At 38.2% G+C, this 23164-nt stretch overlaps 1 protein-coding gene and 1 long non-coding RNA gene across 2 annotated transcripts in view; one reads left to right on the forward strand and one right to left on the reverse strand.

Annotated features, from left to right (window-relative positions):
• LOC142200886 (uncharacterized) overlaps nucleotides 1-23164 on the forward strand; it is a 615073-nt gene that overhangs the window by 390568 nt on the left and 201341 nt on the right. The gene's annotated exons all lie outside the window — the stretch shown is intronic.
• CNPY1 (canopy FGF signaling regulator 1) overlaps nucleotides 2617-23164 on the reverse strand; it is a 122445-nt gene continuing 101897 nt past the window's right edge. Inside the window, exons 4-6 of the mRNA XM_075271551.1 lie at nucleotides 7906-8112; nucleotides 7186-7282; nucleotides 2617-3804 (exon numbers count right to left, since the gene is read on the reverse strand). Of these exons, the coding sequence (XP_075127652.1) occupies nucleotides 3770-3804; nucleotides 7186-7282; nucleotides 7906-8112 (339 nt within the window). The 3' untranslated portion in view covers nucleotides 2617-3769. The remainder of the gene's footprint in view (nucleotides 3805-7185; nucleotides 7283-7905; nucleotides 8113-23164) is intronic.

Here is a 23164-nt window from a genome sequence, read left to right on the forward strand (position 1 = left end):
GGTAAAAAAAGTTACCAAACTCTGCTTCAAAATAGAATGATTAATTATTTTTAGTTAATTATAATATATAATTATTGATATTGTATAATTAATTAGATGCATAGTTTGTTATATATTTGCTTTCATAGGAATTCAATCATTAGCTTGTCATCAAATTTAGAGAATCTTTGAGAGAATCTATAAGGTGTTTGTGAAGGAGTCTATTCAGGAACTGGTCTGTGTTACAAGGGCATTTATGGTATTGGAGTTGATGGTTTGGCCTAGTGACTGCACAGCCTTGAGTGCTGCTAGGGTGTAAGTGTCTTTGGTAATCAATTTTTTTTATTTTTTATGTAGATTATGAGCCCCATATAGGGCTCACAATGTACCTTTTTTTTCCTATCAGTATGTCTTTGTAGAATGGGAGGAAATCCACCCATGTTCACAGGGAGAACACACAAACTCCTTGCAGATGTTGTTCCTGGTAGGATTCGAGCCCAGGACTCCAGCGCTGCAAGGCTACAGAGCTAACCACTTAGCCACCATGTTGCCCCTGTCTTTGGTAATCAATGTTGTCTATTGTAAGACAATATTCAGCTAAAAAACCATATGAACAAGAGTTAGTGGCAAACAGAACCAAGAGCTTTAACCAGGTTGGATTCATAAAACTTCTAAGTGAATTCCAAGTGGCATTGGCACTCTTCTTGAAGTTCTTGGAGGTTAATTCACACTGTGCTGCTTTACCATTACTGCCTGTGGCTTCGAATCTTAACCATTTGTTTGGAATTTGGCTCCATATGTCGATGATAAACTTTCTGTTTTCAATCCCTTATAGCAAAGGATATTACACAAATTAATATAGATATTACGGTTTACTAACTAACAAAACAATATAAAAGAAACTTATTAAGAACATAAAAGAAATCACTTAACTAGTAAAGAAAAAATCTCTCTGTGAAGTTGGTTACCAAATCCATTGATGGCATGGATTCTAAACATCATTAGGTTAACCCTCAAATATGCCGAGTCCCTTACGTTCCTATAAAGGGTTACACTTCAAACAACCTCTTACGTAAAACAATACCAGTAATATAGGTCAAGAATTCCATATTATGACAAGTCTTCAGAAAACTTAAGTATGATTAAAAGTTGCTGCACCATGTACGTAACCCATTCTTAGATGCTAGTTCTGAATCTCCAAAAATCTATCAGGGTAAATGTGATTTACTATGTTCTCAATTCAGGGTCGAAACTGGTTGGTTATCTTGGGCTTCAAAAGAATCATCAGTGGAGAGGAAGTCTGGGTGCAAGCTACATAATCTCATAAATAGTAATACGTGTCAAAAAGTTCTGACAAATTATCAACTCTTGTTATTCAACGTTACAAAATTATACAAAAATACAAAAAAAATAATACAAAAATAGTAAGCATATTTTAATGAAATGTGGATTGGGTATTACATAATAAGTGGTAAAGGACACATGAAATGGTTGGAGTCTTCCCTAGATAGCCATCCTCATTGTGTATTTATCAAACTTGCCCTTTTCGCTTGCAGTGATTGAATATGTCAGACGACAGTCATGTAAATGCCTTGTCATAAACCAGTATGGAAGGAGAACTAATCATGAGGCAACTTGCACCAAATCCAGGGGAAAACATTGAAGTGAATTACAACTTGGCTTGGCATGGTGCACGGGTACCGTGATAGGTCTTTGGGAATATGGAAAAAAGAAAAATTTGTCCTATTGGTTGTTAAAGTGCAAAACAGTGGAAAACGAACATCGAAAGATAATATAAATTACAATTATTACAAAAAAAAATTAAATTATTAGATTATTTAATAACGGCCAGCACGGTGGCCCAGTGATTATTCCCTTGCATAACAGGGGTCCAGGGTTTCATTCTGAGCGAGAACAATTTATACATGGAGGTTGTATGTTCTCCAGGGTGGGTGAGTTCTTTACCCTCAGGTACGCTTGTCCTTCCACACTAACAATATACTAAGTTTAGGTCCTTCAAGTGGCCCTAGTGAATGAGATAGGGAATTTAGATGGTGGAAACAGATTGATGTGAACGATGACAATCTCTGTACAGCGCCATGGAATATGCTGTCTATATAAGCTTGAGCTAATTTACATTAGGAAGCCATGGATCCATGGCTATAAAGTCTAAGCCCATCGCATTGCCTATCGTTGTGTATATCGTATCCTGTTACCTGTCTACTATAATTCATTGAAATTTTAGTCTTGAGTTTTTTTGTAGATAAGACAATACACAGCTTTGATACCTTGTGCCTCATTGTCATTGATAGCCCTAAATGTATCGACATCGTATGTGGGAGACGGTACGGGACATTGTATTTGACAACGGTGTGGCGATTTCATCAGGAAGAGACTGCAACTTGACTATTTACTAGGCAAGCATAACCTAAAGTTTTCTCTGTAGTTAAGGATACAATTTAAGGAACAATTGGAATTTTCATATAGATATGTCGGTACGTAGACATAGTGTCTATGTCGCTCCATTGCTCCACATGACATTACTGGATTCATGTCCTCCTCGGTATGAGGTGAACTAGGCATGGCCGCACGATAAACTATATTAGTGGTTGAGTTAATTAATTAAATGCGGTTGTTTTACGGCACGCTCAGATGCATTGCTAATTTGACTGCCGCAGTGCTGTTCGCTACGTAAAAAACATGTTTATATTGGGAAGGTACCATAGCTGGTTTTGTTAAACAGCTCTAAATGAGCGTCTAATACCGTCCACGCTACGTATTCGTCTCCCAACCTATTAAGTTTTCGTTCGTCATCTGTCCAATCTAAAAATAAAAATAAACACGGCGACATGATAATATGTAATACGTGCATCAAATATCTCTTGGTATTTTAATTGGGCAGATAGGCATTTCCAAGGCTATCGTATGGCATGCTATAGGTTTATTTTCTTGGAAAGGAAAGAATTTTTGGCCAATCATGAAATGTAAGATTCTTATGAGAAACATTTGACAATGACGAGGCCTTAATGGATTTCCCAGGATTATTTCACGTTGTAGTCATTACTGACCATTTCTATGGATGTACGCTGAGACCACTGTAACTTAAGCGGGCACAGAAATGAGCAGGGCACGGTTAATTTCTGTGTGCTCTAGTTAAGAAGGACAGTGCTGGCAGCCACGAGATAGGAAGATGTGCATCAAGGTCACACAAGGTTGCTGCGACAGTACAGCAAAAATATCCCTACACTGGAGTCATACATCGAATAAATGCCAGGTTAGTCTGCTATAGGATAAAACAGCAGAAAGCATCACATAAACTGCAGTATAAGGGAAAAATAATATTGCAACGTAGAGGTTAATTTGTTCATGTCAATGTTTCGGCTTACCTATTCATGAAATAAACATTTTTGGAGCAGGCAACGCCCCATCTCTGCGTGTCTCCAGATCATTGCCCTCTGTATGTGGTACCACGCATCTCACTGCATTTCGATGGTGTCTTGCATAGGCAGTTAATAATACAAGATGTCTTAAAATATAGTTTATTGATAGACGATTAGAATAAAAAAAACATCACAAACTAACTAGGGGGGGGGGTCAAATTGGCTTGTTCTATAGAAAAGGTAATTATCTATTATAACTTTAACGGAGCTCAAACCCATTGTGTCGACCTTTGGACATACGACCAAACTGGTCTCGGTGGTTGGGGGCAATAAGACGCCAAAGTTCGTGTCGCTGGGATAAAAAAATCTATAAAGAATTACAGTCCGTTGTAGCTCTGTTTTTGGGTCTTCTATAATTCGGTGTGTGGAACATCCTTACAAAAACCTAGAGTAAAAAAGAGAAAGTGGTCATATCGTAGAAAACAAACATTCTTATCTACTGCAGACGCAGAGAACAATCAGTCATCGCTGTGTTCGGTCTATATCCATAGATTAGTATTACGTTGTCATGGACAATCTACTGTCAACAGGAAAACGGTGGGTCTGGTACACGTGTAGAGACAATGATACACTACGGCTATATACAGGATGTATAAGTAACGTATAAGGCAAGTAAATTACTAATAATCGATGATGGAAACCTTATATTGGGTACAAGCGTTCTCGGGACATAGCATAGATACATAAACAGTATAACTGTCAATCATCTCCAATTCACAGCGCATTGAAAGAGATATCCATTGATTGAGCTAATATAGGATCAAAGTACATTACACGAGCAGCCATTTTCAGGTCAAATAGAATTTCCGAGTGAAACTTTTCTCCTTTTTTAATGGAGAACGATGACAGTCACAGTGTGATTATAAATATTAAAATGCTACGTATCCTAAAAGAAAATGCCATCTAATTTCCTTCCCATGAGATCTAAGATTTGTTTTAAGTCATTAAATGAGTTCTTTGCAGTCTCCAGCTTCTTGTAACAATTCAATGTGACATAAGTAAAGTTCCTTAGAATATAGTCTGGATTTGGCCTAAGCTGTGTTATATGGTGGCACAGCCATTGTAATACACACACCTGACAATAGCTGCATATGATGTCTTACATACCGGTGCCGAGGATACCTGGGATCATCGCAAATGTTTCATTATTGTTATATATAGATGAACCAGATGTCCATAGGTATATCTACGTGATACTAAAGCTGTGGACACTCTCATGGTAGGGAATTTTTGAGATAGAGACTTTTTAGATTTTAATCTATTTACTTTTTTGCCTCATTTTTTAATTTTTTTTTTATTTTTATTTTTTATATTTCTAATTTTATTTTTTTTTTTAAACATAAAAGTTGATGCGTTGGGAGAAAATTTATTAAAAATATTTGCAACCTATTAAATTCATACTTTTTAAACATTTAATTTTATGCCAAATAATTGAATAACATTTTTACATATAAATACAATTTTCTATACTATTGTTTACAAAAATATGTATATTTTCAATAAATTTTTATCTATATTTAATATATATATTTATTATATTTATTTATATTTTTAACCTGGTGACTTTACTCTTGATTTACATAATATATTATTTTATATTATATGATTATATATATATATATATATATATATATATATATATAACAAAAAGTCAGCTAATTAACAATCGTAATTGAAAAAAAAATAAATTGGAATTTCTTTTATTGTTATTGTACACTTTGTGATAGCCACTTTTGTCTATAGGATAAATCATAAAATAAAAATGTATTGTACCAAACAAATACTTTATAGTAGTCATATATTCAGAATATACAAATCAAAGCAGTGACAAATGTATAAAAGATAATATATATATTATAAAATTCAAAACTAACCAAAAGTCTTCACTTTGAACAAGGAGGAAAAGTTTACGGTACTATAAGGGTTGGAACTACTAGTCCCAGAATGCCCTGCAAAGCCACGAAGGACCAGTAGGTGTACAAGACTGAAGATTTACGAATTGTTAGCTAGCATTTTCTTAATGCTTTATAATAGGTTTTAAATGAAAAAATAATGGATATTTTTGTCATTATATTATACATTATGATATCGAATTTAATTATACGGGCAATTACAAAAAAAACAAAAGCAATTCTAAAAGTGAAATAAAAATCCTAAAATGTAGTAAAACGCAAAATAATCTACATGACTGCTTATGTAATTGAAAGCAAAGCTACGGAGATAATTTCTCTATGTGTTCTAGCATGTCAATTATTCCGGACATAATTATATAACGTAAGAGCCGCGTTATTGTGCACTTTGTGACCCTTTTGCGATAATTCAACTTATTATAGATTTGCAATTGCGAATCTTGGTGGTTCTTTCGATTTATTGGATGCAGAAGAATTTTTAGAAACATTAAATGTGCTGATCCTGTTTGTCAATGAGGTTTTGAGATGTACATGCGAATGTAAAACTTTCAGCATACACACGAACATTCACATACCTTATATGTGTGTTTGTTTATATATTGTAGGTTGCTAATCCGAAAAATAGAATTACAAGAGGTGTTTAGCTATACTGTCGATGTCTAATCTAGCTCAGGCTTTTGGGCCTACACTCTGCAGGCAGAGAAATCACAGATAAAACGCATAGTGTTCTAAATTTTTAGCTATTTTAAATCGATATGAAAGGTAGAACCAGACTGGATGATGTAATTCTGACTATATGGGTTATTATAGGCAGAAAATCTAGATTTTGTAGAAAGTATAGGGTCTTCTTAATATGCATGGCAAATACTTTGTCTGAGTCGAGCTGCTCATCTGTGAGTATTGGAAAGTGTGCTAGTTTACCTGCAAGCTTCCATAGATGCAGCACTGTATAGAAAAATGTCAAAACTCCTATCAACTTCATTTACAACTGGAGCTGCATGAGAGGAGATCTATAAGCACATACTGTTAGTATTAAATATTTATTTAAAACCTCAGGGTTTTTTCTTTTACATACCAAGATCTCAAGCCTTCATTTTAAGATGTCATTGGTTCTAAAATCAATATTTTATCTTGGATACATAATGCATTTTTCCCCCCTAAAACAGACTGGCTCTACGTGGTGAAGCAAACTACACTGCCTGACTGCTGAACACCGGCAAAGTGTGCTTGTTATTCATTACAAAAAGACCAAATTGTCTGGAGTGCATTGCGTTCTGTTATTCTTCGAGTCATTAATATTTCAGGCCATGCCACTTATTTAATACACAAATTATCCTGGGCAAAGGGAGGAAAGAAGCTATGGCTGGCATCACATTCCCTGTAAGAGAAATCTCGAAAAAAGCAATATGGTGGAATTTTTAAAATATTTTTTTTGGGGTGCAACTTTACACCGAACGCCTTTACACCCAGATACTTTCTCTATGACAGTAAATTTAACTAGGGCTTTTTATACACCAAGATGGTCATAATAAAAATGTAAAAATATACATTGATAGAATAAAATTTACATATAATTAATTACAAAAATTAATTTAGTGTATTTCAGTGGTAGAGGCCTACGGTGCACGATGACCGATAGAAATGTTAAATGAAAGCAAATAAATTTGGATCCCATATCAGATCGTATAAAAATAGGTTGGCAGAACAATCTTGGACTCGGTTACCAGATTTTCCCAAAAAAATACATAAATTTACATCAAGGATTTTGGTACAATGCAGCAAAATGATGGCCCAGCTATAGAGTCGGAAATCAGGTTATAAACGACGTAAAGGCAGCACAGAAATCCTAAACCTACCTGCTACTTCATTGCACAGTTTTTCAGCTAAATCTTCAGTATCTTTGGAAATAAGTGAAATGATGTCCTCATCATTCTCTTCCACCACACGTTCACACTACAAGAAATAAGCGATAACTTCAATACGTGAAAAAAACAAGAGAACCCAACAGACGACGCTCACGTAATCCGCAAATAATTACATTCTCATTTGCAAAAAAAAAAATTGTTTCTCTGTATACAAATACCATTTCTTACTGTAATCAAAGTAAAAATAATGTGGAATTATTTTTGGAAACCCTGGTCTTAATATTTGATTTTTGTTATTAAAAAAAAAAAATAAAGTAAAAAAATAAAATAAAAATTAAATCTTAAAATGTAAAAAATAATAAAAATTATTTGCATACTGTAATAATGAAACGTACAAATTTTAGATAATTAATTATGCATATCGTTAAGGACTTTTCAACAATTAAAGAAAAAAAAATATGGAACTATGTATATACAAAACTCAAACTATGTTCTCATTCATTCTTAGAAAAAGTGCAGATTTTTTTTTCTAAATTTCGATAACACAAAAAGTACTGTAAGATAAATAAAAGGTATATACATGTAAATCAACTGACTAGGAATTTAAGCTTCGTAGGGATGTATTATTTACGAGCACAATCTGTAAATTCTCACCGCCTTTGTATTGAAAGCGATACAAATAAATGTAGTTATTATATTAAAATGTCTTACCGCGTACTTTAGAGGATTGCTATCTGTAGGATTGAACTGGAAATTGTTAAAGTCGTCTGGAAGGAACGGATCATTATCTCTTGGAGCAAACCTTTTGAAAGTCTTCTCCTTGGTATCAGGGTGTATGTACAGGCTGTAGTCATCCATTTTTTCACAGATTCCTTCTAAAACCTCTGTCAGATATACCTCAGATTTGACTAATGGAACCTGTAAGAAAAATTAAAGCGATAAGCAGCTTAGGACAGAGTATGACTATACAAGACATAAAGTACTTCTATACAGTAGACTGATAAAGACAAGTTCAAAAGAGAGGGAAACACAAAGTATCTAAAAATATAAGACTGCAAATACAGTTACATAGTTTCCATACTACTTGCATGTGTAAGAGTTGTGAAAAACCTGTGCTCAGATTAGTTGTTGTGCGCCATCTCCAATGCAGCTGTTATATTGCATCCCAGGGGCTTTGTGCAGAAAATAATAGCTTACAAAATGTAACTTCTCCCAGGTTCTACTGTTTCAGCTTTATTTCATAACAGCTGGTCCATGTCTTTGTCTCATTCGCTCTCCTCCTGAATTAAGTAAGAGTTCAAGAAGCTTTTACAAACTACCTACATACTTAGCGAGTGTCTCCACAGCAAATACTCAAAGGGTCAAAGAGCACCCCGTACTCTTGGTAACTGGGACAAAAAGCCCACTCCCCAGTCTAGACAGGTCAAGGTGCAAGATGGTCCTATCTCTGTTGCTTCTTCCGGAATGGGGGTGTGAAGTGAAGCCAAGTGCACAGTAAACAATACTGATGCATCTTTGGGCCTTTCCAAAGGCTTTCTCTCCACCCTCTGCTGATCAAAGTAGGAAGTTTTCATGACAACCACAGTCAAAGGGGTTGAATCACAAATGAACTAGATTTCTGCAATGTTGATATATCCAGTCTCTATTGTCTCCTTTCAGACACAGTATGAACCCTTCCGGTCTCAATGACTACATTATAGAGGCACTTTCACATGTGTGCTTCATTTACACAAAGGGTTTCCTTGCTTCACCACCATCTGGACACAAATCAAATAAATACAGGCTGGAGAATTAAAATTTGTGGCTAGCTTTTATTGTTTCATTCATGCTCCATTTAAAATTCAGCCTTCTGGATGTGACATTTGTTTCTCAGGGTGAAAAAAAAGAACACAAAGGAAAATGATATTTATTTATTTTTGCCGGCATATTCCTTCATATTGCAAGACTTGGTGTAAAAAAAAAAACATAATACAAACTCAAAAAGTGTAAAAAAAACCCCGTAACACAATAAAGTTATACATACTGTATAAATTTCTAAATCTGTCTACATACTACGCTTTGGAGAAGCTGAAAGACGAACACTGGCATTGGAACTAAACTTCTCCTAAAACATAATGAACTTTTGCAAAACGTATTGAAATAAACAAGAAATATTGAACAAGTAGAAGAATTAAAATTTTATATAATTTTTTTAACAAATATTACCATTTCCATATAACTAATACCTATATTTCACAGAGTGGTACACACATTTAATCCAATGAAACACATGGAGATTGGGTTGGCTCTAGATCCAATACCATCTGGTGTCAGGAACAAAATATGGCCATGTCCAGAACCCAAACAAAAATTTGATAAACATTGTTGCGATTTGTGACAACAAAATTGGAAATCAATTGTCTGTCTGGAGTTGGATCACACTGTCCAAAGACTGGAAAAATAATGACTTAAAGGGATTGTGGTAAAAGTCTGATAGCTGGGTCCTCAATGCTTACTAGGGTGCCAACCCCCTGTTCCCCTAAGGGGAGCTTTAAATGAGGCAGCTGTGTCTGTCACTACTAAAAACACTAAACTGAGCAGCAGGGCGCATGTGTGAACACAGTTTCATTCAAACTCCTCCTTAAAGGGATATTCCCACAAATATAACCATATTTAAATTTGTAGACAGCTAAAGGCTAAACATTATTATCAATATAAATAATTACAATTTTTGGAGGGTTTTAATGATTTTCTCTACCCATCTTAGTGATGACATTCTTTTTTCTTAATTGGTTGCCAATGGATACGACCATGAATGTAGAAACTTGTTATGGTCTGTCACTTGTCAGAAACCCAGCCATGATTTCCTTATTGTGGCTGGATTATCTTCTTAGGTATGTAGTGTCCTTGCCTGATAACCTGTCCACAATAAGGACATCATGGCTGGGTTTCTGGCAAGTCCCAGACCTTTGAAAGCTCCTGCATCCATGGTCATATCCATTGGCAATCGATCAAGACAACAGGCTGTTACCCTAAGATGGTTAGAGAAAATCTTCAAAATTTTTCTAATTTTTCAATTTTATACTTGCAAAAACATTTAACGTTTAATTGACTATGAATCAAACTGGTTTTCGTTGGGTGTAGTCTAGGCAACCGGTGTGAAAACGTTATTAGAAAAAATAGAGAATAAATAAAGAACTTTTTTTTTTTTTTTTTACAAAAAAAAAGCAAAAAAGTTCGCCAGACATCCACATCATATCTGACATTGTAGACAGGCATGAATATGATCAATGAAAAAATACACATTAATGTGATGATACTCTTAAAACAAATACAGCATTTACACTCATGAGAGAGAATATACAGGAATATAATATCCAAACTTTTTGTTGGTCCATCATTAAGCTGTCAGAGAGGTCTACTTACTTCCTTGGTCTGTTTTGTAACCCTTAGGTTCAGATATCATGTACATGTACTACGTCCAACAAGCAGAGATTGGATCTTAGTATAAGGTACACACCCTACTGTATTCTCTTTCTTTGCACAGTAAACTTCAATATTCCTGGTTCTTATCCCAATCTACAGATCACAGAATTATGTAAAGCATATTCCTTTGTTAGGGTTATGAAAATGATCTTGAAGACTCTTTATAGTCTGTGAAACCTGTCAGTCAGCACTGGGATCCATCAGGTGGTGAATCAGTGATCAGTCAGCACTGGTATCCATTAGATGGTGGATCAGTAAGCACTGGTATCCATCAAGTATTGGATCAGTTATCAGTCAGCACTGGAATACATCAAGTGGTGGATTAGGCAGTACTTGGTATCTTTCAGGTAGTGGATCAGTCCAGTTCTTGAATTCCATTTTTTCTGGAATTTCTATTTTCCATTCCAGAAAAAAAAGCCCGACATAGATGACGCAAATTTCAGGTATAACTTATGTCAACTTTGTAGCATGAGTTATAGTATAGGTTTCCCTGCCCCAGCCTGCTTAGATCTCTACCCTTCTTACAAGGTGGCAAGTAGGTTGGAAAATAGAAAAAATGGTGCACTCCTCCAGGGAAGGAAGGAAGGAAGGAAGGAGACCAACCAGAATGCCATGTACTCCTGGTATTTGTAGTTTGTTGATAGTCACATGATACAAGTATGTCCTTATCCTTAGAATAGATCATCAGTATCAGATCAATTAGGTCATATGATGTTACATTTACCAGTTATGTGGTCTTTTTATAGCTCAGTCTCATTCAAGTGAATGGGACTGTGATGCAATACCAAGCACCTAAATGCACCAGCTTCTTCAAACAGCTGATTTGTGGGGGTGCTGTCTATCAGACCTACATTAGTTTTAAGTCAGTGTCTTATCCTAAGAATAGGATTTCAGTATTTTAGCTGCGAAAAACCCCTTAAAATGGTTGGTGAGGTTGAGTGACCTTGACTGTACTGTAATGCAAAAAGCACAGGGGGCGTCTCCTGTGCTGTCCGAAGACTCTCCAGTGACACCTCTGTCTTCTTCTTCCAACCACCTCTTTGCCGCGTCATCATCCAGCAGAGCCGACTACGCATGTCAGTTCGGCCATTTTCCTGTGGACGAACAGACGCTCGTGTAAGAGCCCACAAGAAAATGGCCAAACGGACATTCACAGTCGGCTCTGCCAGCAGATGACGCGGCCAATGACGCAGCAAAGAGGCGGTCGGGAGAAGAAGACAGAGGCAGAGTAAAATATGGAACAGGTCCCATATCTGTGCATATTTGCAGTTCGGTCTATCCAATTCAATGTAAGGGTCAGTGAAAAGCATGGATGACACACGCATATGTTTGTCACCTGAGACATTTTTATTGACTCGTACACTGTACACAGTCGTACCTAAAAACAGCAAAGTAATTTTGTGTAGTGTAATTCTGTAGTCTTATACTGTTATTCCATTTGTCCCCTAATTTGTGCTAATGTACATTTTGTAGGACAGGAAGAAGAGACTAGAACTGCAGGATCAGACTACACAGGGTTTGTTTGTTGTCTGTTACATGGAGACACCGCCTTTATATGCGCTGTAGAAACAAAATCACTGGCAATTTTAGTTAAATTTAAAAACTGCTACAAAATTTCATTTTATATTCAGCGGAAAATTTTTTTTTTAGTACAGTTGGAAAGCTAGGTGCACCTTCACAACCATTTTTATGGTTGTGAAAAATAAAGCAACTTCGCAAAACAGTCATGTAAAAATTCCCATAGTTTTGTGTCTAAAGATCCCTGGGGAATCTGTTCACTTCTGCATTTGTTCCAACACTGGATGAGTTGGTGATATATATGAAGTGGTCTAGATGTTTGACAAGGTGAATTCTATATGTAAGCCAGCCTCCTTCTCCATCACTGCATCTCATCTCATCCGGAGGCAGAGAAAAGGTCTGCTTCAGTTATTAATCGGAGGCAGGCAGCTGTTTACCTTAAAACCATTGCTCAGGAATGGTGGGGGCTAGAGAAAAGCTTAAAGGGATCCTATCATTAAAACTCAATTTTTTGTGACTAACACAAAGGAATAGCCTTAAGAAAGGCTATTCTTCTCCTATCTTTAGATGTCTTCTCTGCGCCACCGTTCGGTATAAATCCTGTTTTTTGTCGGTATGCAAAGGAGTTCTCTCGCAGCACTGGGGGCGGGCCATGTGCTCAAACAGCACTGGGGGCGTCCCCAATATTGCGAGACAACTCTCCAGCGCTGCCTCCATCTTCTTCAGAAACGGTCTCTGTTCGTGTCTTCTTCTAACACTGGTTTCAAACTTCTAGGCCTCCGGCCTAGGGCAAAGCCGACTGCGCATGCCCACCGGCCACAAGAAAATGGCCGCTTACAATACTGTGTAGGCAACCATTTTCTTGTGGCCCATGCGCATACGCAGTCGGCTTTGTGCTAGGCCTGAGACAGAGAAGTTTGAAGCCAACCCCCGGAAGACCCCGTTCCTGAAGAAGAAGGAGGCGGCGCTGGAGAGTTCTTTCGCAGCATTGGGGACGCCCCTAGTACTGTTTGAGCGCTGGGGTCTGCCCCCAGTGCTTTGAGAGAACTCATTTGCATACCGACGAAAACCAGGATATATACCGAACAGCGGCACAGAGAAGACATCTAAAGGTAGGAGAAGAATAGCCTTTCTTAAGGCTATTGAGTTTTAATGATAGGATCCCTTTAATTATTATTATTTTTTTAAATAAAACAAAACAATAAAATAAAACAGTGCACAGTCCTGTAAAATAACAAAAAGGGTAATACCCTACTGATTCCTTGCTGCCCCCATGCTGACTTTTCCCATATTTCCTGCTACTCTATGCATGCCAAACTGCAATGATAGCAACTTGTAAATGGTGCAACCAATTACTCAATACATAGATGATGTGCCGACACTGCTGAGGTCACCGATATGGCCACTGATTGACTGCAGCAGTCACACGTTATATTAATACGTCATCCAAGTTCCAAGTCAACAGAGAACGGTGAAGGGTCAGCACAGAACCAATCGGGCATTGGTCAGCATTGAAAGCTGTCTGCATACATTTTCGTGGGCTGGACGTCTCAATTTCCAAAGACTGACAACAATATTACAAATCTATAAATTCTAAGTTAGAATTACACCATACAGAAATTTTGTATCCTGTAAAGAATTCTAAAATTAAAATTCACACGCGGCAGATTTGTTGTAGCCATTTTTGAGAATACTCCATTTATCTGAACAGCCCATGTGCATGCTCCATAAACAACCCCTTTCTGTACAGAACAAATTTTACACCCGCAGAAATTTCTGTATCCAATCTGCCCCATGTGATCATACCCCAAAAATCTCACCTTTACTTGTTTTACCAGTTGTCTTTGACTGAAGGAACGCAAAGTCTATATATTATGGGACACTGATCTACTATCTGTTACTAAAGTGACACAGACAATGTCTATTTTGGTAGAGGAGGAAACTAATACGTTCTTTTTGCTTTTTAAAGTGTGATGATTTTCAATGGCGCTTGTCAATGAACAATTTCCTATTGTAATTATGCCGGAGACAAGGCTTTCCACCCAGAACAGGCTCGAAGAGATACCAGGCTCATTAAAATATCAATGCGGAAGGAACCATCATTGTAGCAGAAGAAATCCTTTTGACCAAAGTCGAAACTATTATCTGTATTTAGAGGATAAGACACTGAACATTTATTTCGGATCCATTACACATTGCCTCTGTATATATTAAACATTTCACTTAATTGCTGTTATTCTTGGCCACTTGAGAAGAGATAACAGATATGGACATCATTTTCAAAGCAAGTTTTAATAGTGCTCAGATATTCTGACAATGTTAGATATAGAGATGTGGGAAGTAGTGAGGAATAGATGCAGAAACTATATAAGAAAGTTGTTTAACCTTTCATGACACAAGGATATAGAAGCAAATGACAAGACCACTGGTTTTCTCCAAAAAGTAACAATTGTGGAGCAATTTTTTTTTTCTCCAAATTTTCAGTGTTGTGTTATTCCTCCTTGAAATTTATAAAGAAATTGACAGCTGGCTGTTACAATCACCCTAGTCAACACGAGGTGTGCCCCGACATAGTGATACTCTCAGCACCAACGGGGCCGTGGGTGTGTAGAGACATGCTTATGCTGGTGACACATAGTCTTGTGTCGCCGTGACATATCGGAGTTGGAGGCTACATTTATTTTATATTATTTTTATGTTTTAATTTTTTTAATTAAATAATTAACTAATTTATTAATTAATTTTTTAAAACATTTTAACATTACTTTTTGGGGGCGGATTTTCCCTGTTACTGAGGCTGATACATTCACTCCAGTGACAAAAGAAATGCAGCCTCCTAGTATACAATGCAAAGCTGATCTGGTTCCTCTTGGGCATCATGGCGGCTTCCATAGCAATACAAACAGTGCTTAATAACAGCTGGCTCCCCATTCCTGCAGCAGGTTGATCTTGTGTAACTACTTAAAGGGGTATTCCCATCTCAAGAATCCTATCTTATGCTTATGTAAATTCAAGAGTTTTAGCAATGGTTCTTTGCCTACTAAGTGAAATTATTCCTCTCATTATTTACACATCATTGTCAGGGCACCTGGCCTGATATCTGATCTTAGGTCAAACTATGTGACTCACTGCTCCCTGGACAGTGTCTCTTATCACTCTGTGTAAACCCTGTGTAATGTAATATGCACTTGCTGTGCATATTATTTGATCTACATTATTATAGATTTCTAGTAATCATAATATATAATCAGTGGCATAACTAGGAATGGCGGGGCCCTGTGGTGAACTTTTGACATGCCCCCCCCCCCGACCGACACCAAAGACCTCGACCGACCCTCTCCTACGCATTCCTGTGCGCTCTATTATGCCCCATAGTGGTCCCAGCACACAGTATTATCCCCCATAGTGGTCCCAGCACACAGTATTATCCCCCATAGTGGTCCCTGCACACAGTATTATACCCCATAGTCAGCACCGCACCTCCCATGAGGTGACCTGAAGCGACCGCTTCAGGCGGCGCTATGCCAGGGCCTCGGGAGGGCGGCATTTTTGCTGACCAAAGCCAGTCCAGGACAAGCTGTCCTGGACTGGCTTAGCGTCACCGTGTCGGCAGCCCGACACGGGAAGCGAGCGGTGTATTAGGGCGGCCCTGCTGGACGCAGTGCTGCTCCAGCGGCCGCCCCTCACACTCAGGCAGAGAGCAGGTCCTCTCCCTGCCTGCTCTATGCCTGCGCACTCCGCTCGGCCACGTCCCCTTTCCAAACGGCCCCGCCCCCTCAGCTCCACCCCTCCTCCGGGGGGGGGCAGCTTTCTGACGCCGCTTCAGGCGGCAGAAAGCCCAGGTTCACCCCTGCCCATAGTGGCCCCTGCTCACAGTATTATGTCCCTTAGTGGCCCCTGCACACACTATTATCCCCCATAATGGCCCTTCCACACAGTATTATCCCCCATAGTGGCCCCTGCACACAGTATTATGCCCCATAGTGGCCCCTGCACACAGTATTGTACCCCATAGTGGCCCCTGCCCACAATTTTATGTCCCACTGTGGACACCCATAAACAATTATTATACTCGGGGGTCAGAGTATAATAAGCGGAGACCCAGGGGGAGAAAAACATAAAAAAAACTCTGTTACTCACCTATCTCCTGGCTCCTACGATGTCAGCCTCCGAAGTAGTCCAACTTCAATGACATCAGACATCACATGACCCGGCACGCAGGCCGGGGTCATGAGACGTCAGACGACTAGGCCGAAGCCTGCCTGGATCGTAGAGAGGTAAGTAAGTGTTTATGTTTCTTACCTCTCCCGGGCCGCCGATCATTATACTTGAGGGTCCGAAAAGACCCCCGAGTATACTGATAGCAGTGGTAGCGGCTGTCACCGGGCCCCTAATGTCCCGGGCCCTGTGGCAGCTGCCTCTGCTGCTACGGCGGTAGTTAAGCCACTGTAAATAATCTCTCATGGTAAAGGCAAATGTCTATATCTATATCTACTAAGGTACTTTATAGTGTCCTGTCATCAAAGTCCACCCATCAGCTTGTTGAAGAATACAGGAAGTGAGAAGAGACATTAGGCAAAGCTGGTGAATGAGGGAGATGGGAATACTCCTTTATCCACACATTACTCCACTGGTGTGAACATCTCCTAGGAAAATAGGATGAGGACAATTGGGAAATAACAATTTACTTATAGTGTTCCCTGATGATACACTGGTTTTCCAACAGCGATGTGCAAAAGTACTGCTACTTTAACGCTAATGTGAACAAGACCTGACAACAACATTAGATTATATTGTTCATTAATTACATTGGGAACAATACGAGGCAAAATAATGAGCACTTTGCAAGTGCTCCAAGTAAAGTAGTCAGAAGTACATAGCCCTCCCGTGCAGCTCTTCACCTTTGAAAATCTGTTCACCCATCCGCTCTCCAATACCATTTTCAATCTGCTATACTTTACTATAAAGTTATCAGAAGAAAAATGTGCACTCAGCAACTTTGGATGAAAAATACCAATTAACCGGCCGTTTTGGTTGCATAAAGATGTTCAATTCCTAATTAAACATAGTTAAAAGTCAATATTTAGGAGATGCAATTCAAACCTTAGTCGCTGTAGGCGAGAACAGGAGGAAGATGAATACACAGTAACACTAAAGGGATGATGAGTACCATAATTAGCTATTATGTTAATTGAATCCACAGCGATTTTGTTGGGTGAGATTTCTTCATATAATATGCAAATCGCTTCGAAAGGTTTGGTTTATTAGATAATATAATTAGAAATCGTCGAATGCCGTGAATTTTAATGAGGCATAATAAAAGGTCTGATGTGAGTAATAGAGAATGAGAAAAACATCTGGGTTCAATCAATACGCGCCCTTTCCTATATGGCGTAGGTAGCCTGATCCACGTATAGATAGAGAATATAGAGCAGGTGTTTCCTAACCACAGTACAAACACGCAGCTTAGGAGCCTCGAAAATGTCTCCAATCCAACCGTTCAATTCGCTTATTGATTTGTTTTGGGTGGGGGGGGGGGGGGAGCAGATTTCTTAAACAAGCTGCAAGTTAAAAGGATAAACTCTGCTCGGCTTTCGCCAACTTCAAGCTCCCCTGAGCACCCGGGTTTGATCACCGCATCGCAAAAATTACTAAAATTAATTAAAAACCGGCGCCGGAGATCATTAAGAATGTGGATATTTGGGAAACGGGCTGTTCCGGTTTAACCCCTTATCGACTGGTCAGGGTTTGCAATCTATGGCGATGCCAGACCTCCAACCCCCCCCATCCCATCGAGGGTGTGGAGAGCAATAAGGTTAATAAAGTAGCTTTCGATCTATTCTGCAACGCGTTCTGTATTCTGCAGATTCCTCTGGCTGGAAAATGATTAAGAAAATGTTCAATTAAAAGCAGTAATATGTTTATGTCTGGCAGATAAATGCTTGCATGGCTTCTTATTTTGTAATCGACTCACCCATGCACCCAGTAAGAGTCTTAACATTTTAATTTTAAAGTCACATCCAATTAGAGAATTACAGGCATACAACCTCTCCAGAATATTACACAGGAAATTCAGCAAGAATATTTGATTAAGTGCAAAGAAATCCAAAGTACGCTTATAATTTAGTTATCATGAAGTTGTCACGAAAAGCACTTTACTTATTTCATTAACTAGATTAAAATATTCTAAAGATTCCAACGTAAAGGGTTTCTATAGCCGTCATCTCTCCAAGTTACCTTGTGACGAGAACTTTATTACTTCAAGACCCGAGCGCTGTCGTAAAGCCATAGGCTGAAATACAGGGGACAGATGCAGGAGGAAAAACACGAAAATGGGAACTTTAACTAAAAAGCGACAGAATGTATGAATATTTAAGGTCTATCCATTAGGTCCCGTTTCCCATCCATATTTTGTCAAAGGTCTATCTACCAGGTCCCGATTCCCATCCATACTTTTAAAAATGGAACCGATGTCAATGGAAGGAAGAAAATTTTTTCCCCTGTAATCTTATTTTTGGGAAAAAATGTCAAAGATCCGGCCCTTAGATATAGTTAAGTAAATGAGCCCATATACCGAGACACATCGAGACACATAGAAAATTAAGAACAGGAGCCAGTAAGTCAATAGGAAAGCCAATAGGATTACTCAGTCGTAATTGCCAAATGTTTCCTTACTGTAAGAAGCTTTTCCTAAACAATTTAATTTAAGAATTTAAGGGCAAAGTCAAGGGCTGTGAGACGTGGGCCATTTCTAAATGTGTTTAGTAGAGTTTAGGCTGAGTCGCAACTTATCTAGGACACAAAGTAAACGTGCCACAGCTTCTTAGTTTTGAACACTGGTTTTAAAGTCTTAAAGTGTAGCTCTCATTTCATTTTATGTTTTTTGCTAATGTGTCGGGCCAATTTTTCTGGTTCAGGACCAGACACATCTTCGGATTTTTTCATATTTGCGGTTTTGAGGGCTATAACATTTTTATCATTTGGGTTATTCAACTAATTTTTATTTTTATTTTCAGTGACACTTTGGACTTCATTTTTATGTTATTTTTATTCTTGCATTTTTTTTTTTATATTTAGGAAAATATAAATAAAAGAGGGGTTTATAACAAAAACCTGTGTTTTTCACATTATACCTTTTTGCTACAAAACTTTTTAAGGCTAAGGCCCCACGGGACAACCCGCAACTAAAAAGCGTTGTGGGAAAAAAACCATGCGGTTCTTCCCACAGCGCTTTAAACAGAAAGTTCGTGGAGTTTTCCATAGATATAATTGGAATGTTGCGCCGGTTTTGGAAATCGCAGCGTGTCCACGCTGCAGTTTTTACCGCAAAGTAAGCATGGGGTTCGCAAGAATCCCATCCACTTTGCAATTACTGTAAAACGCTGCAATTTTTTCCCGTGGCGTTTACACCGCAGGCAAATTGCGGCATTTCCAGCCCATGGAGCCCTGGGCTAAAGTAGTTTTATCTCTCCATTACGGTAATTCTTATTAAGTATTGTGTTGTCGGGGGTGGGCTAGAACCTGTGATGTGGGCGTGGTATTGGAGTATTATTTATTTATTTTAAAAAATTAGTTTATTTTTATTTTTTATATTTATTTATTTAGTTAATATCATGTAACCAAAAGGTCATAATAGACCTCTGGGGGCATCTGAACGCTATTGTTTTGGTTGGGGAGGCTGATTTCTCCTGTAACTGGGGCTGATACCTTAGACCCAACTATAGGAGGAATGCAGTCTCCTATCCATCACTGCTGAGCTGATCTGGGTCCCAGCAGCTCTAACAGTCTCTGGTCCTAGGTGGATCATTTGACCACTAGGTCTGAGGCAGCTCCCATAGTTGTGAATACAGTGCTCCTTGAGCGCTGTGTACACCGTGATCGGGAAGACAGGGACAGTAACAAGCCATCCCTGCCTTCTCTAGAGGAGTTTGCAGCTGCTTGAAACTGCAAGGACAAACAGGTATGTCCTTGCAGAACAAGAGAGCAACTACCCAGACATAAATACCCAATTGGTGGTCTGGAAGTGGTTAATCAACTTATCTAATTTCCTTTTATTACTAAAAAAATAAATAAAAAAAAAATCCAAAATTCTCCACCCTCTAAGGGAGCTGTTGCCAGGGAAAATCTATACACATTTGTATTTCCAGTATGTAGAGCTGTAGCAATTACCAAGGGGAAATGGTCACTTCAAATGGCTGTATCTCTGGTTTTATACCACCTAAAAAAATGGTTCTGATGTCACAAGAAAGCTGATACCAGCTGAATGTAAATATCACATTCCCAAGTGTGTTTTTATCTAGAGATCTCTCCAGTTATTTTATAGGTAATACTAAGAACAAGTAATCAGAAAATAACCGAAATCAGAAGTCAACTCAATTATTTATTGTGATTATTTCAATTATTTTTCATCTAGTCCATCCTGTCTGACTCTGTCAGTGGCTAAAGGATGTTTTACTCACTGTACACTATCCAAAGAGGATCAGATGTGAATAAGCAAAACCAAAAATCACTGGCCTATAAATACTATAAATAGGGGGTATGGTAATCGAGCTAAAATGGTCAACTAATTTTGATTTGGGTCATAATTGCCCAGCCCTAGCTATTAATGTAATCTGCAATATGCATACAGCATATGAATACTGAATATGAGAATCTCAGCTTTCATCTACACCTTCTTAAGCCTGAGGCAGATTAAGGAATTTATCCAAGGCAGAAGAGCTTACAAATTATTTTTTCCTACTGACTCTTGCTCCAGCCAGTTGTCTTGCAGTCATACACAGTACAATGTGGAGGAGAGAGGACACAGCTGAGCTCTTGGGACACCCACAGATTTCTTAATATATTTGTCACATTTAGTTATAATGTGAGACGCAACTGGACGAAGGCAAAGGAAGATCTGGGATTTTTATTTGTCACCAGAACCCAGATATATTACTGCAGATATATTAGTTTGGTTCATCTGAATGAAACAAAGTTTTCCCCTTGTGAATCAGTGCATTCTATGCAGTCAATATGCAAATGAGATCTTTGGAGCAATAAGGGCATTGGTGTTGCTCCAAATAGGTGATTATAAACACTCTTGTTGCTACAAGAGCACATCTGCATATTGATAAAAAATGGCGCTCTCTGGTCAATGGAGACAGCGATTCACAAGGGGAAAACACTCATCTACAGGGCTGGGTTGATAAGTTCTAGTGACGGACTCCTATTAAAGGTGAATGTTTGGGTGCTACACAGACGTAACACATAAAATAATATTAGATAAAGGATAATACATGACTCAAGTTTTTAGAAAAATTTTATATGTAAAATATCACATTCCCCTCCCCCATATATTATTACGACTACAGGTTTCTTAACATGTAATTCTGCCACATGTGACTGTAAAATAGCAAATAAATAGCTGATAAAAGTGACCATTATATAGGAGTTCTAGGAATAATTTACTTCAAATCCAGGTTATAATGCAGCTAATAAAATCCATCAGACAGAAAAAGTGATCTGAGCACAATAAGGAAAGCTGCTTACTGTCTATAACTAACATCTCTGCGAAGCTCCAGACTCTTCTCTGTGCAGTGTGCAGGTCAGAAAGCCTGTGTAGAAACATGTAGAAGCTGTGAAGAGAGAGCTGTCCTTTCAGCCTCCACTCACTGTTTTACCATCTCGTTAACTGCTGTGTTCTAAAGACAGAACTTCCTTAGTAACAGGGCGTGCACAACAAATTAGCAAAAAGGGAGACACCTAGTGCCAGAAATTTTAGGCCCCTTGCAGAAGACTGTGGTATAGGTCAGTATGATGAAGAACGGAAATCTGAATGCAGGTGTAAACCTAGTGTAAGCCTATCACTGCTTTTCCCTTATAAGCAAGTCATCCATGTAGATTTTCGGTTCCTTTGCCTAAAATAGATTACCTCATGAAGAAAACCCCTTTTTATATGCATTACTAGGGAATGTACATGTCATAGGGGAGAGGCATCCACCAAGGCTGCTTTCTAAACTAACCATTGGCAAACTAGAGCCATGCATGTATCGATCAGCTGATCATATTGGTAGCTGCCTTCTTAAAGGGATTCCCTTTCATGAGATAACCCTTTTAATTCTGTTTAATTCACAAGAAAAGCCACATAAACAGAATTCAATATGTAGAAGTGAGTTAGCTCCTTCTCACACTCATATCATAAAGCTACTTAATGTTGCAGGTTTACTAACATCAGTAAAGTTTTTTTTACACACCCCCCCCACCCCCCGAAAAGGAAAAATTGGCAGCCTACTAAAGTGCCCTTAGCCTCTGCTGCCCCAAACTGGTCCTCTCTCCGTCCGGACTGCCGAATCCTATTACAACAGGTTTGCTGTTGTAATGTTAGATGAGAGAAAAGGATTGTATGGGTGAAGGGGTGGAAGTCAATAATGAAGCAGAGAAGACTGTATAAGGTTGCACCTCCTCTTGTCGCTGCTGTTCAGCAAAGGGGATCTTGGCCAGAAGTATCTAAAAGGAGTATTTTCATGAATATAACCAGATTTCAATTTGAAGTCAATTGTAAGTTAAATATTTTTGCAAATATAAATAATTAAAAATTTTGGTGAGTTTTAAAGATTTTCTCTAACTATCTTTTGTCTTGATTGGTTTCCAATAGATATAACCATGAATACAGGATTTCTATAATCTAGAATCAGACACAACAAGGAAATCATGGCCGGATTATATAGTATAGAAAGCTCCTGTATTCATGGTTATATCCATTGGCAACAGATCAAGACAATGAACTGTCAGTGCCAAGACGATTAGAGAAAATCTTTAAAATTCCGCACAAATGTTTTCATTGGAAAACCCCTTTAATGGCAATGCCGCCCCTTCTGAGAAGAGATGCTTAAGAAACATTGGGCTACATTCACATGACAGTGAATACTGGCCATGTGATGTATTTTTTTTATTTTTATGGATGTCACATGGCATCCTTAATTTCAGTGTGAGTGAATGGGGGCTATTC

The sequence above is a fragment of the Leptodactylus fuscus genome, chromosome 4 (genome assembly GCF_031893055.1).
Source record: "Leptodactylus fuscus isolate aLepFus1 chromosome 4, aLepFus1.hap2, whole genome shotgun sequence".
Lineage (NCBI taxonomy): Eukaryota > Metazoa > Chordata > Amphibia > Anura > Leptodactylidae > Leptodactylus > Leptodactylus fuscus.